Below are 15214 nucleotides of genomic sequence, written 5' to 3'. Positions count from 1 at the left end.
AGTACTGTGCTACTCCAGAGCAGCTTTGTGTGCAGCTCTAAATATTTAAGGGATAACCCTGGAGATTTACTTTCTTTCCAAGGACAGAAAGTCTGTATGAGCTTATGTTTGTCTGAGACAGGGTGAGTCCCAGGGCAAGACTCTTAAATATTCTATACAGGAAGCATGACAGACTAGTTTAAAAAAAAAAAAATCCTTAAAATCTTCCTTGAGAATGCAAACTCGAATTGCCAAATATATTATGAACATAATTATAGAGAATTTGTGATGTAATTTATTCTGTGATTTCCTTACCCGCAATCCAGGGAATCCAGGAAGGCCTTTTTCACCCTTTTCTCCTCTCCCAGGTACACCCTGGAGCATTCAAAACAGTTTGTTTAAACAAGATGCTCAGTGAAGTGTGCCATAAATTGTAATAGTTCTGCATGTTCATTAAATTTTATATATATATATATATGTTAGGTTGATGGATCCTGTCTCCCTTACCAGGCTCAGTCACTTCATGCAGCATCACTAAGCAGTGCCTGAGTAACCCCAGCTATTCGAGGAACCTGCTCTGGCCTCTTCTCCAAACTTCAGGTGCTTTCAGGTTTGGGGTTTTTTTGTTTGTTTGTTTTGTTGTTGGGTTTTTTGTTGGTTTTGCTTGTTTGTTTTTGTTTGTTTGTTTTTGTTTGTTTATGTTTTTATTTTGTTTGTTTGTGTTTTTATTTTGTTTGGTTTGGATTTTTTTATTATTTTTTATTTCAGTTCTGGGCATGTTTTGAGCTGCATCAGTTGATTTCTCAATCCCTGCTTATGCCTAACAAGTGCATGGACCACTAGTGCTGGAGCAAGCATATAAAGTCCATTTTTTTCTATGTAAATGTGATATAAAAATATCAGCTTTGTCCTCTTTTCCGATGCTGATTAACGATTGCCTTTTTATGATGGAAAATGAACTTCCAAAAACGAGTGCCAGACTTAGAACTCACAAATGTGATGTTCAGGCTTCTCATTTCTTCTCTTCTGCCTACAAAGCTAAGCAGGACTTGAACATAAACTGCCCTCATTCTTGTGTCCCCAGTTATCCTCCATTTTTCTGAGGTGTGGTCGTTTCCTGGCTGTTTTGCTCTTACACCGATTTAGGTGGTGATTGAATTTCACAGCAAAAAATGCTGGGTTTTAAAAGATTAATTTAATAACCAGAGAAGGACTTTGCCAGTACCATGGGGAAAAAAAAAATCATCCCATTACTTACTTTGGGTCCACGTGGCCCTCTGTATCCTGTTACCCCAGGTAATCCTTTTTGGCCCTGTGTATAAAAGGAAAGTTTTTGTGTATGTTAACATGCAGAATATGCCTATGTGCTTGCTAACTCTTCTTAAAGTCTTGGTCTGAAAAACAGCATTTTGTTTAGCACTGGATCTGTTTCCTTCCCCTCTTCCTCCTGCACTCTCCACAGCAGCCATTTACACAATCAAAGCCTAAGATCCAACATGTGCAGCCTCCCAGTTCCCTGAGCTGAGGCTGGAGTGCAGCTGAGCAAGATGTGCAAAATTAAAAGTGTCAGTGAAGAGCCACAGAAGAGATTCAATAGCACAGCAGTGAACTGTACCTGAAAACGCCTGAAATATGATTTGCTAATGACAAAAAGTGCAGAGAGCCAAAGCAAGGGCAGTATCTCCTTTCTGCATCAAAATAGTCTTCCCTCAAGCACGTGAGCTAAAGTACACTTGGGGTCTCCTCTCCTGAAAGTTTGGGGGAAGGGTGCTGAGCAGCCTTCAGGGTTTCTGATGAAGCTGATGGTTTCTTACAGAAAGGTAGATTTGTCTTATGCCATCCTTGTAAAAATGACATCCCGGGATTGTACTTGCCAAGTTGAGCACCGTTAAATACGATGGCAAATTAACACCTTTTCTCCTTTGAACAGCTGAGCTCCAGGAGGTCCAACCAACAGTGGTAACCCAGGTGGCCCAGGAAGTCCAATGTCACCCTGTGGAAGCCAAAGGAGAGACATTCTGGGTCATGAACTGTTGCAGTGAGACTCAACTCGTTCTCCTGTTGTGCTGCAGCGCTACATATTCTGCACTCATTGAAAATCTACTAATTAACTGCAGGTAAATAAAGGTAATATAGGTGGAGACTGGTAGTGGAATTATTGTTATGTGCTTGTCCTTTTCTCACACCCTTTCCTTCGCATCTCTTGCTGGACACAGCAGCAGATGAGATTCAGTGACAGTTCTGCTCCAGGCACAGTCACTGGAGGGTACTGGTGGGATGATTTAGGCAATGTCTGTACAGCAGACTGTGTGTTACTGCTATGTAAATGCTAACTAACATACTGATTGTTGCTTTTCAAAATCTCCAGAATATGCTTGATTCCTGCATGCAGCAATAATATATTTAATATTGTTTGGTTTCTTACCGGCTCCCCCTTTTGTCCATCCACTCCAATACCTGGATTTCCCTAGTTGACAAAAAATGTACACAGTTTGCACATGATCAGAAAATGCTGGCATGAGAATTTAATCAAGTAACTCCCTTGAAAAACTTGGTAACAAATAAACATAAGGAACGCTTCGAAGAGTTGTATAAATTATTGTTTCATAAAAACATTGGAAGAAGTCATTGCCTACCTGTTCACCTGGCAAACCAGGGTAACCTGGAATACCCTTAAAAGAGATGAAAGGCAAGTTAATACGTCTGATTTAGAGACACCTTTGCTTTGAAAATTCCCAGCAGGACCTAGCGGCAGAATTTTCCCTTGGGATGTACCCATCCCACAGTGCTATTTACTTCCCTTGGTGACTGATTTTGGGATGGCTGAACTCTGTTTTTCCCCCCTTTCCTGTCTCCCATAGGTGGTCTTGGGGAAAGGGAATAAGGAGAGAGCACTAGCAGGATTATTCCATGCCCACAGACTGCCAGGATGAAACATGTTGATGCAGACATGGGAAGGAACATGGAATGCTCCAATTCCTCAACTTCCAAATTCATAAGGTAAAGCAAAAATCTATTTTTTTTTCATCATCGCCTGTGTCAAACATTACTTCTAGGCCTCGATTCACATTAAGGCAGGCTCTAAAACTGCTAGACCAGAATTTGTGCATATCCAAAAAATGTAAGGCTCTTTAACTGTGTTGGTCTTACAGGCAAGCCTGGATGGCCTGGGTATCCAGCTGGGCCTGGTGTACCTCTCGACCCTCTAGGTCCCTGGAAGAGATAGCAAAACGTCTGTTTGTGAAAATACCAAGAACTTGCCCCATTTTTTCCACAAAAACAGCCCCTGCAAAATGCCTACATCACATGGGCTCAAGTCTGCTGGCCTCTGCATCCCACCCATGGCCAGGAGCTTTTACCACGCCTGAAACCTCACTGTGACCAGAGCAGCTCAGCACCAGCTTCTGGGTAACACTGGGCAGGGAGTGGACAAGGCACAGTTACCTGTTATTAATGAATTAATGCCACAATTTGGCAGCAATTGTGCTGCAGTGTGGGGAGCTGATGCAGTTCATCAGTGAATACCTTTGTGAAGGGCATAAGAGAACCCCAAAGCCATGAAGAGCAGGATTCAGCAACACAATTAAACTCTCTCTTTTCTTCTTTTATGTCCTTACGGCCAGAATGTTGTGGTACCTGTTCTTGGGAGATCCACCAGATGCTGTGGAAGAAGGTGTCACATCTCTACACATCTTGATTATCACGGAGAAAATATTCTGCAAACTGTGAGTGCCAGGGCATCAGCTGCTCCACACACAGCTAACCCAGGTGGGTACAGCCCAGTTCTCATCCTGTTCAGCCAGCAGACACTGGCCATGGGGCAGAGCAGAGGGACTCCACGTTTCTATGACTTTATTCTGGAATTTTGCTATTTAAGGCAGGCAGGGAGAAACCCCAGCCTTTCTTACTCTACTGAAGAGGAAAATTTTAAAGATCTTCAAGCCAAAAAGTAGGTCCAGAACCTGCTGACTGTACTTACGGGCATGCCAGGGGGGCCAGGATCTCCTCTCTCTCCCTGTAATGACAATCATTTAACAAATGAGTCAGCCCAAGCTTTGTTGTGGGTGTTTTCTATCTTTACAGATATTAAGATCTCAAGCTATCAATTCCAGTTGTATTTAATGTGTTTTCAATCTTTTTTTTTGTACCAAGCTTTATTAAATAGTGAAGACTAATGGAACAATTACATTTACCACATATGTTTCCCTACAAGTTATGATTTTTCTTTGCAATCAGGTACTTACTGGAGGTCCTTTTCCAAAACGTGCAACATACACTGAATTTCCTTTTTCTCCTTTTTGCCCTGGATTTCCCTTTAAAGAAAAAAAAGTCTCTTAAAACATGATCCACTTCCTGATACTCTACATTTCCACAGAGGTTGAATGATAAGTTCTCAGGCTGTGATTTTTGTGGTGCCCCAACATCACAAGGTGATTCACTAGGATTGTGCATGATCATTTCAGTCTTTTATCTATCAAGAAAGACCCTGGAAGTATCAGTAGTTTGCCTTCTCCCAAAGTTCATGTTGTGATTTAGAAGAATTTAGAGTGATTCTGCATACAGTTAGACAAATAAAAGTGTGGACTGCATTAGATGCATAGTATTCAATATTTCCATCTATTAGGAAACATGTTTCAGTTTATTAAGAAAAAGTCTGATGCCTAAAGGTCCTGTTTTCTTTAAGACTAAATTTCCGTGATACTTGCTGTTTGGTCTTTTATAAAACTTTTAAGTTTAGCACCTTCAAAACCTCAATCAGACTTAGCAAGAACAGATGATTCCTTTTGCAGAACTTGACTGTAGTGCTTAATTTACTGTTAATTTACTGTGATATGTGTGTACCCGAAGAGCAGATTTATAAAGACATTGTCTCTGGAGTTTTTTCATTTGAAATCCAAATGCAGGGGATATAATTTAACTGAGTTAGCCACTTAATTATTGATTTCAATAAAATGGGACACTGCTAACCACTTTAAGACTGTACAGGTTTTCTGATATTATGCACTGGCTGTTCAAAGGTACTTATCCCTAGAATGGTACAATAAAAAGAAGATTTACAGCTGATTCAGTTTATCTTCTACATGGCTTAGGTGGTAGGGGCTTACAAATAGGAGCTTCTTTCTTTTCCAACAAGTTAAAGCTTTACTTTTCCAGAAGTAAAGCTGATGAATTTAATTCAACATGATGCTGAATTAAATTAAGCAGGACAATGTTATAAATAAGAATAACATAAAAATTTTGGCCATCATGTACAGTCAAGTTGGTGCTGGGTGCAACAAATTGATTTAAAAATAGGCAGTGTGCATAGAGAGGTTGAAATAACATTCTTGTACACAAGAAAATATGCTTACTATGTCTTGTCCTTCTGGGTAGCTAAATTAATTTCCACTGGGATTTTAGTATGCATATCCAAGGCTACATGCCTGTTGTGTCTGCCAGTTTTTGTAGGTGGCAAATACTTTTCTAGGCCTTTCAAAGAGCAGGCTCCTGGAATTGGTAGGATTTACTCTGTAATTTGTCCCACGTCTCATTTTTCCTTTCTGTCATTTGGCTAATTACAAAAAAATAAATCTCTATTTTGGAGGCCATAATAAGTAAGAAAGTACAGGTAAAATTAGAGTTTGAGCATTTTATCATTTGGAAGGTTAATGAGTTACCCTCAGAGATATAAAAACTGAGGTTATCAATAAGTTTATCATGTTGTGTATTTCATAGCATTTATTACAAGTCCAAGACTGAAATTGTATTTATTCTAATTGCTATAATTTTTGATAACATCTTTTCACTTTGGCACCCTCAGCACAGTTTTTTTTCTAATATCTGAGCTCAGCACCTTATTTAGCCCCTACAAAACACATTGGATTTTTCATGTAAACTGCAGTTAGTTTTATTGTTTTACATGGAAAATTTCAGGAAAGCTCTTAAACCAACTAATCAGCTATTACTCCTCCAGAATTAAAATTGGTTTCCAGGAAAAGTCAAAGGCTGGGGACTAAACCTGCTCAGCAAAATTTCTTTGGAGCTACAGTAATTTACACCCCTGACTGACATGAACCTGTTTTATCTTCATTAGTAGAGCGCTGCCAACAAAGCTACCTAAACAATTTTAAAATGCTTTCCACTTTACCAGCGAAAAGGAAACAAATATTAAAGAGCTGATTTTAAACTTTTTTTTTTTCCTGTGAAATTATATACATATAGAGATAAACAGCTGTTCTCTGGGAGGTGAATGCACATGGGCAGTGTTTGGGAACTGCAGGAATGCCTTGCACGTACATAAGGACCCCTTGGGCCCATATAACCATTTTCTCCTGGAAATCCTGGATCTCCCCTCGAGCCATTGTAGCCATCTAAGCCGGGCTTGCCTCTGGCTCCTTCCCTTCCTGGTAATCCCTGAAAGACAGTTGAATGTTTATTAGAAATGCATCAGGATAAATGGGGAGTTACTTGTTAAGTTAACACAACAGTTCAGAAACAAACACCTCAGATCTGAACCCAAGGACACCTCACAGTGGTCCCAGTTTCATACTCTTTGCATTTAAAATGGTTTCTATTCTGAATAGATTTTTTTTTTTGCTGTAGAACAAATGATATAAGTTTTTTTGTTTGGGTTTTTTTTTATGCATAGCAAATACTGGTTAAGAGGACCAGACTGAACTCTCACTTGAGTTAGAAAATTAATGTGCTGTCTTCTCAGAGAATGCAGACCCTTGCTCTCTACCTATAAAACCTTTTCTCTGGCTGTAAAGAAGAGCTGAAAAAGACCCAAAAAGTCATCTCAAACAGCCTCACATTTTTTAACTGATATGAGAAAACAAGGAAAAACAGGACACAGCTCAACTCAGGCACAGAGTGATAGCAGAGATTGTGACTTTTCTAACCTATTAGCAAGACCTAACCAGTGTCCAGAAAAGGATTAGTTCTACTCCAAATTAGGCACTGGGCAATACAAACAGTGAGATTTTTCTTGGAATGATCCTCCCACTGGAGAAAAAATTATTTCCATAGAATTAAACATCTTTGTAAGGGACAAATATTAATTTTGACCCCAAAATTAATTTTTTTTTGGGGGGGGGGTCTGAAAAATCACCAGGAAAGTATCCTGGTAATTTGCCTATGTTTTTGTCAATTTTAACTTCTTTAAAGTTCTTCATCCCAATTTGTGGACACCGTTTTTTAATGGACATTTTTCATAAAAGGAATATGCATTTCTTGGGAACACTTTTTTTTTTTTTTAAATATTTTTATGCCTTCACATTCTGGCAGCAGCCCCACTGTCAAGTGTGGACAGCTGACAAGCAGATGCTACGACACCCACTCAGTTTTTGCTTCTTTTTTTTTCACTTTCAGAATTCAACATTTTAACTTTGATTCATATGAAACTAGTGAGAACATAGGAATCCAGTTCTAATAGACACAGTATTTTGAAAAATGCTGTGTGTCAGATGTTACCTCTTTCACCACACCCATTTTCATGCTGAGGAAGACCTTCCCCAAAATATATAATCACGTGCTTATAAAGATATATTTAGGAGCCACTTTGCTTATATTCAGGCTAAAATTAATGGGATGAGTGGTTTTTCCTGCAAAAGGGCTACACAGAAAAATCAGAACATTTGAATAGGAAGCAGAAACATCACCAGAGACATTGAGAACCTTTGAGGTGTTTCCAGAGATGTTAAGAATGCATCAGGCAGATCACAGCCTGCTGTAGAGCCTGAGAAAATATTGCTTTTGATCCTAGCACTGACACTTGCTAAATGGGCATGGGCAGTGTCTGCCTGCACTGCCCCACTCCTGCATGAAAATTATGTACTTATCTCACTGGGGATTTGTGGAATTCGTTATCAATAGCAAACACAGCTGAAGTCAACCTGGTTATTTTGCATTTTTGCACAAAACATCTAATTCTGTACATGATATCAATAGATATAAAGCCAAACAGTTTATTGAGTGTATTGTTCTGTTAGAGGACTTGCTGTGACTTCATAGGAACTGCAATTTTTAGAAAGAAATGTTCATTTAATACGTACAGGAACGCCATCTAAACCAGGGAATCCTGGGACTCCAGTTGGGCCCTAAAAACGGGTGATACGAAAAAACAAAGTTGCCGAGGTCATTAAATATTAAAAAGAAAACCAAGAATATGTGGTACTATATAGGAAGAAACAAAAAACATTCTGGTTTGAAATATGAGTCAAAAGCTTTAACTGTCAGAAATAAAGATCTGAAAAAAACTTATATGGGCTTAGCAGAGAACTAGTGCCAATAGCTCAACATGTGACAGATGGTGCAGCACAGGACAACTGTCTAACACTCATTCATTCTCCCAAGATTATAAAATCACAGAGAAGGGGAAGTTGCCTGTAACTTAGAAACTAATTCTGTACATAATTTCACAATCCTGCTCCTGTTTTGATGTTACCAGCAGCACAATTTTTATTTATAGCACCTCCATTTACAGGTGTGCCAGTTACTGGCATTACTGATTTCAGTCATCCTCTGAGATCAGTGGAATTAGACCATTAAAACTAATATAAAGTACCAAGAGCACAGGGATTGTACAACTGTGAAAGATATGAGTCTGGACTACAATTTATACCCTTAAATGGCAATATAATTCTGTTTAGTGCAGCACTTTTAAAAGCACCAAATGCTCCCTCCAGCCCCACATTTCTTCCACAAACCTATTTGAGGTTAAGGAGAATGACATGGTATGTAACAGAGACTGAGTTTCTTTAATATTTTCATGTCTTCTGACAATTCTAATTTTGCAATCCTCAGCAAAAAGCTCCTGAAATATTTTTTTCAAGAATGCTGTAATTAATTTCAGTGAGAATTTGGTTTCACTACTCAACATTTAACATCACACACTGTATGTACCTAGAAGAGCAGTCTGTGCTGTTTCCTACCTTATCACCTTTCTCTCCAGCTGGCCCAGGCTGCCCATTCTCACCTCTCTGTCCTTTTTCCCCTGGCAGACCAGCTGGTCCTGCAGATCCCAAGGACCCAATCGGCCCCTGAGCTCCCAGATCACCGGGCTGACCCTGCAAAGAGTCCAAAGAAGAGGATGAATGTGTTGTGAACCTCGCAGCAGGCAGCAACTCACAGGTGACTGTGGCTAAACCAAGGCTTACAATGTGTAAATGCTCATCATTCAGAGCAGGTTGATGAACAGCCTGCAGACTGTCCCATGCATCACATCCTACAGGAGCATGACCTTCAAATTTCACAACTTGCTCAAGGTGATAATTTCTTTTCACCTTCACCAAGTCTCCAGGACTACCTGGCTGAGATTCCTGGGATAAACTCTAAGTCTTCCTGGCTCTACCAATGTGAGTATCACCTTTTACGAGCCTCAGACTCCACTGAGTGTTGTGTTTTCCCACCAGAGAAATGGGAACTCGTTTTAGACAGAGGGACTTTGTACCAAATTAGGACAAATCAAGAGAGTCCTCTCTTTCTTTTAAGTCAAGATATGGTAATCATCTGAAGTTTTCCTAGCTCGTGTCTTCCATCATCGCTCTCAGATCTTAATGCCTTATTTAAAAGTTGTGAAGTTTCCTGCAGGAAAAAATGATTAGTTATAAGCCCATATATTTACAGAAAGTACTGATTTTAATAGGTTGTGTTAAAATGGTTTTGGAGGTTGCAGATTGCCATTTATCTGTAAATGGCTCTAGACTGAGTACCTGTACCTGTGTTACCACACAGACCATCTCCATGGAATTCCATTAACTTTCCCAAGGTAATATATATATTTTTATTTATTCTTTACTTCCCAGGCCAACTGATTTTTTTCTGTCTACAGCACTGCTGTGGAGTTGTTTCAGATTTGTTGCAGGTTTTGTTCTGTGCTGCTAAACAACTACACAATCATAGATTCAAAGTGCTGAATAAAGCAAGCTTTCTAATCAGACTTCACATGTGAGCTGTCTACCCTTCCACCCTACAAAATCTACATATTTATAGGCCTTTATTTCTCTTACTCATCTCTTCCATTCTATATCATTACCTTTGTTTACCTGTAACTTGTTCTGTTTTCAAACTGAAGTGTTTCAATTTCAGAATTCATCAATCAATGATACCATATTATTAAAAAAGAAACTAAAATGGGATCCTTGCATTTCTGAGAAAACTATAAGGCTTTAGGACCACTTGAGGGCAGTAAAAGATATTTCAGTGTCCACAGAAATAACAGACCATATGTTTATTTCTAGGAATGCATTGAATGATTAAAAATGACAGAAAGGGAAGGTGATTGTAAGGAGATATGGAACTAAAGGAAGCAAAAGAACTGAATGTTTGTTTTTCAATGCAAATATTTCAGCAGACTGAATCTGTCTGAACAAAACCTTACCTTGGGAATTGCAAGCAGGGACCTACACTTCTTTTTCTTTTTGTCATTTAAAATCAGTGTGATTTGAGGAGATGTATGGCATCCATCATAGCCCTTGAGCTATGGATAGGAACTTAGTCCAGAGACTGGAAAAAGAAGTGCTACACTTAGAAAAAAGGACTGCCTGAAAAAAGTATCCCCATACAACTCATGTTCCATTTATCTTTACTGGCTCATCTCGTTTCAGCCTTGATCCTGCTTCCAGTGAAGTCACTGGCAAATACTCCAGGGCAGTTGTCTTCACTAACAGTTACAGTTTTCTTGATGCCATCATTTAAGGAGTGTCAAATGTTATGCAAATTAAGGGCTACTGGTATTAAAAGCTCCTGATTCTGCATCCCTGTTAACAGTGAATGGCCAGGCAGGATTCTGGCTGTTTAATCTGAGCATTTGCTTGCATGAACAATTGCAGCCTGTCTACTGGCAGTGCCTTGCACATCCTCTGTCAGAGAACTGAATTTACTCATTGAAGTACTTTTAAAGCAGCTGTTATGCCCTTTAAATACTTGATAAAAAACAAGACTTGACAGCCATTTTAAGGAAAGAGTAATTTTGAGCATAAGTGAAATGAATGAGCCTAATAATATAATAAAATACAACTGTTTGAAGCCCTGACCCTACCTGAAGTGGTACAGGTTTTTTAGTACTCTGAAGTAGCTACTACCATGCAAAATGCAACGTTCATCAGCAGGAAAAGAAAGCACGAGATGCTTATCAGTAATATTCTAATACTTTTGTCTCATTGCATTTTATTAACAACAGGTTTTGGCAGCAACCTCAGTATTTTCAATATATAGTGTATAAGCTCTGCATTCAAGTGTTGAAAATTTTCAGATCATGTTGTATCCTTTGGACAGTTGAAGAAACATGATTTTCGTTGCACTCAGAAAAAAAAAAAGTTGAGACACTGTATGCATTCTATGGTAATTATCTGTCATAATTAACCAACAAACACTTCCAGGGCGTGTAGTCCTTCAGATTGATAAAATGTCTTAGTTTGTTGCTGCCCTGTGAATTTTATTGACCCCACGGTTTATGTCTTCAGTAGAAGGCAGTGAAGTCATAAAGCAGAGGCACTGAATCCCCAATTCACAATAGGTTTGGCAGCTGATCCAACTTTAGCATGCCATGTGAAGCTGGTGGATTGTCTCTCTTTCTTTCAGCTCAAAGACTGATAATGACTGGGAGCTTTGTTAAGGCCGAACTGATACCATGTCATAACATCTATTATCACATCTATTATTTGTGCCCATCCAATGTGACTACACAGCATTACAGTCTCAGGACAGCTGTACAAATAAAGAGGATGAAGGTAGTCGTGGTCATGTGGAAATGACAAATTAGCTCAGTTAAAATGGACAGAATATTATGCCTGCTCTGCCATCTGATGCCAATAAATTCCTTTAGGATTTCAATGCCTTGTTAATTGTCTAGGTCAGGAACTACCCATGCCAAGACTACGGTCTGTTATTTTAGCATATCCTGGGCTTGACCTGCAGTAAGAAATTCTTTTTTGGCAAAACAAGGCTATATTTTTTTTTAATTAAGTATGCTTCCTAAAACTAAGACTGCAAATACTTCAGAATCATGCAATGAAAGATTTAATACCGCTTGGAAAAGGCAGAGGGCAAGGTTATTTGGAATTGCTCTTTTTTTGGATGCCTGAGACTGAAGAGCACCTGATTTTTAAAATGCCCTGAGACTTAACTGTCTGAAAGCACAATGTTTTAAAGGACAGAAATAAAAATGCACATCAACTCCACACACAACCAGATTGTAGGCAAATAATACAACCCCCCTTTCTATTCTGCACAGGACTCTGGCTTGTAACCAGCCTTTCTCATTCCCCCAGCAGCAGGACAGGGAAAGGGAGCAAAGTCAGGCAGGGCTGTGAGCAAGAGAGGAGAGCTCACAGTGGCATTTGCAGACAGATGTTTTCTTTTGTGATTTGCTTGCTGAGGTGGGGGCATCTGCTGCTCCTCTAAGCTCCACCCATTGTCAGTCAAGGCTCCATTAAAAAAAACCCTTCTTCTAAATAAGAACCTGATAAAGGTGAGATAAATCTGAGAAATCACACAACTTGGCATTAAATCCACTCTTTTGTCCTTAGTAGAGCAAAATAGATCATTTATTTTTCACAGTGTGATTTTGAGCCAATTAAATGCGACAATGATTCTTAGAGCTTGACTTTCCATAGAATCATAGAATGGTTTGGGTTGTAAGGGACCATAAAGATCTTGTTCCAACTTCACTGCAGGGGGGACACCTTCCACTAGAAGAGGTTGCTCAAAGCCCCATCCAGCCTGGCCCTGAACACTTCCAAGGATGGGGCATTCACCACCCCTCCCAGGAAAGAATTTCTTCCCAATATCTAATCTAAACCCACCCTTTTCCAGTTTGAAGCCATTCCCCCTTCTCCTGTCACTACGTGCTCTCTCTCCATCTTTCTTGTAAAAAGCACACGAACCATCCTGCAAACTACTGGAAAACTTGGTGACTTTTCATCATACCTTTCAATGATCTAAAATGCTACAGGAACATCATAACTGGTGATGCAGCACAGTATTCACAGTGACGCTTCACAGCAGCACAACAAATCACAGCAAAGTGCTGGAAACATTATTCACAGCGTACTTTGGTTTGTGTTTCAACCCTGTGGGACTGTTAAAAGAAAAACTATCCAATAAGCCAGTGGGTGTCACTATTGTGTTAAATAAACTCTGAAAAAACGATAATTTGGCACTGAAACTCTGTTAATGGTTGAAAGCAGAGAGCTACAAGTAGAGCATTGTAGACCATAAATAATTAATATCAGATTAGCTAGTAAAATAAAACAGAGTTTTGCTCTGAACAATTTTATTGAAACGAGACACTGATTGGCAAATTTTGGTTGATTCCAGTCTGTAAAAAAAAGGAATGGTTTTTAAGAGTTTTATTTTGACTGATGTGGAAAATCTTGGCAATCTGCAACACTGTTTTTAGTGTGGTGGGACAGGAGAACCAAAAGTGCTAAGGAAAGAAAGATGCTCAAGAATAAAAGGAGGGATAGTTTAACAAGATCAGAGCTTCTGAGAGATTTGGAAAAGTGTCTAATATGAAAAATGCTAATTTACAGATGCTGTAGCTGGACATAGAACAACCTCAGAGGGACCTTACAGTGAGGAGACTGGAGGGACTGTGTTCCTATTCCACATTCTGGTAAGTGCTGCCTTACTGGTTCAAATCAAATCCTGATTTCTGGAACCAGAGAACTGCCTGCTCCTCTGTCTAGTAACAAAAACAGTGTGATCTGCTGCAGATATAGATTTAGGGGCCTCATTTCTCTGGGTGTGTTTTCTATGGTTCTCAGTGAATGTAAGTGAAATGCAAGAGAAATACTGGAGAAATTTATAACTGGTCTTGGGAATCTTCTATTTTAAAACTTAGCATAGGTAACAGACTGGGAAAAAAATTATCAAGTATGAGGCACATAGAGGGAGAAACCTGAATTTCCTTATATGCTACTGTCTGTACATCTCTGATAGTGGATTCAATTAAGAGCAGGTATTTGAGATCAAACAGAGGAATTTGACACGATTATTTCCTGAGTGTGCAACTTGAAAATTCAAATACATGTACTGGATACTCCACAGGAATTACAGGCTGACACTGCATACCCATAAACAAAAAGTGTGATTTAACAAATGCCTCTTACTCCCCAAAACAGACAGAATTGGCACAGTTGGCCAGTTAGTGCCTTTTAAACACTCAGACAGCCCACAGGACCTACGAGGGAACTGTGACACTCCCAAGATGTGCTGGTGAGATGTTCCAGGAGGGGCAGTGCCAGACGCCTGACCCACTGCACGGGCACATCTCCCCATTCTTACCCCCCTGCCTGCAGTGACTGAGAGCAGCTGCCCTTCTAACTCACCTGTGACAGCCCACTGAGCTCAGCACCTCTTGGAGATGCTTACTCCTTACATCTGAACGGCCACAAAGTGTGAGACCTCCCTCTTAGGTTTGTTTGCTGCGTCCTCCCCTACGCCAGGACAAAAATGAGCCCCGCGCTTCATCCGCGAGAGAACGAGCGTCGGTCCTGCTGAGTTACGTTCATTATTCCCTTTGATCCAGGCATTTCACATGATCTCATGGAAGCCAGATCAGGTTGGGTCATGAATAGATGCTTACTTTCTAAATCTACTTAACGCTGTAAACAAAGCCAAAGGAATTGAGCGGGATCAAACCCCGGGGTCGGCACAGGACAGGTTTACAATTGGTCAGCGCTAACTGCAAACGTTTTTTTAACTATCTGAATTCTGTCAGAGCAGCCAGCATTTTTGGGAGCCTGTGATGTACAGCACAGCAGGAGTTATCTAGGAAACAGCTTCCCAAGAGGAGGGAACGGTGGGAAGGTTCCACTGTTCCTTGAATAAGAATTAAACCCACAACTTTATGGCATACCAGAAAGAAAGAGTTTTGAGTTGTGACGTGAGATCAAAAGATAAATAGTATAATGTAAAAATAACTCCCACAAGACTGTAGTCCCAGGTAAACAGAAATCAAAATTTCACTGTGATGTGGAACAACTGTAATGATGTACTACCAACAGCAGTGAATAGAATGTTTTCAGACAGTGATTTCTTGCTAATGAATAGGAGTGCAAATCTGTTTATAGCACAGAGTTATCTCAGCTGAGAGAACAAAAAAATGACAGGTACACAAGCTCTCATAAAACCCAACAGAGCAACTGGTGCATAATTATACTAGGTTTATACAAATATTAAATGAGAGTTCAGCTACTTGCTTCTACTTTTCTTCCAGCTTGCCCAATTTCAATACATTCAAGTAAAGGTC

General features: G+C 39.7%; 1 protein-coding gene and 1 long non-coding RNA gene across 2 annotated transcripts in view; one reads left to right on the top strand and one right to left on the bottom strand.

Annotated features, from left to right (window-relative positions):
• Positions 1 to 15214, bottom strand: part of COL4A4 (collagen type IV alpha 4 chain) — a 52111-nt gene that overhangs the window by 32342 nt on the left and 4555 nt on the right. The window contains 11 exon segments of the mRNA XM_050307714.1: positions 295 to 354; positions 1238 to 1291; positions 1892 to 1972; positions 2405 to 2446; positions 2616 to 2651; positions 3130 to 3192; positions 3959 to 3994; positions 4224 to 4292; positions 6256 to 6372; positions 8013 to 8057; positions 8892 to 9026. Coding sequence (XP_050163671.1) covers positions 295 to 354; positions 1238 to 1291; positions 1892 to 1972; positions 2405 to 2446; positions 2616 to 2651; positions 3130 to 3192; positions 3959 to 3994; positions 4224 to 4292; positions 6256 to 6372; positions 8013 to 8057; positions 8892 to 9026 — 738 coding nt within the window.
• LOC126636015 (uncharacterized) lies at positions 1929 to 9105 on the top strand. The gene is made up of 4 exons (XR_007627872.1): positions 1929 to 2096; positions 2841 to 2979; positions 3603 to 3747; positions 8961 to 9105. It is a non-coding gene; the product is annotated as an uncharacterized LOC126636015 (long non-coding RNA).

The sequence above is a fragment of the Myiozetetes cayanensis genome, unplaced genomic scaffold, assembly GCF_022539395.1.
Source record: "Myiozetetes cayanensis isolate MyiCay16 unplaced genomic scaffold, myiCay2020 scf13, whole genome shotgun sequence".
Taxonomy (NCBI): domain Eukaryota; kingdom Metazoa; phylum Chordata; class Aves; order Passeriformes; family Tyrannidae; genus Myiozetetes; species Myiozetetes cayanensis.
The sequence above is the reverse complement of the archived record's forward strand: the minus strand, read 5'-3'. Positions and strand labels throughout refer to the sequence as shown.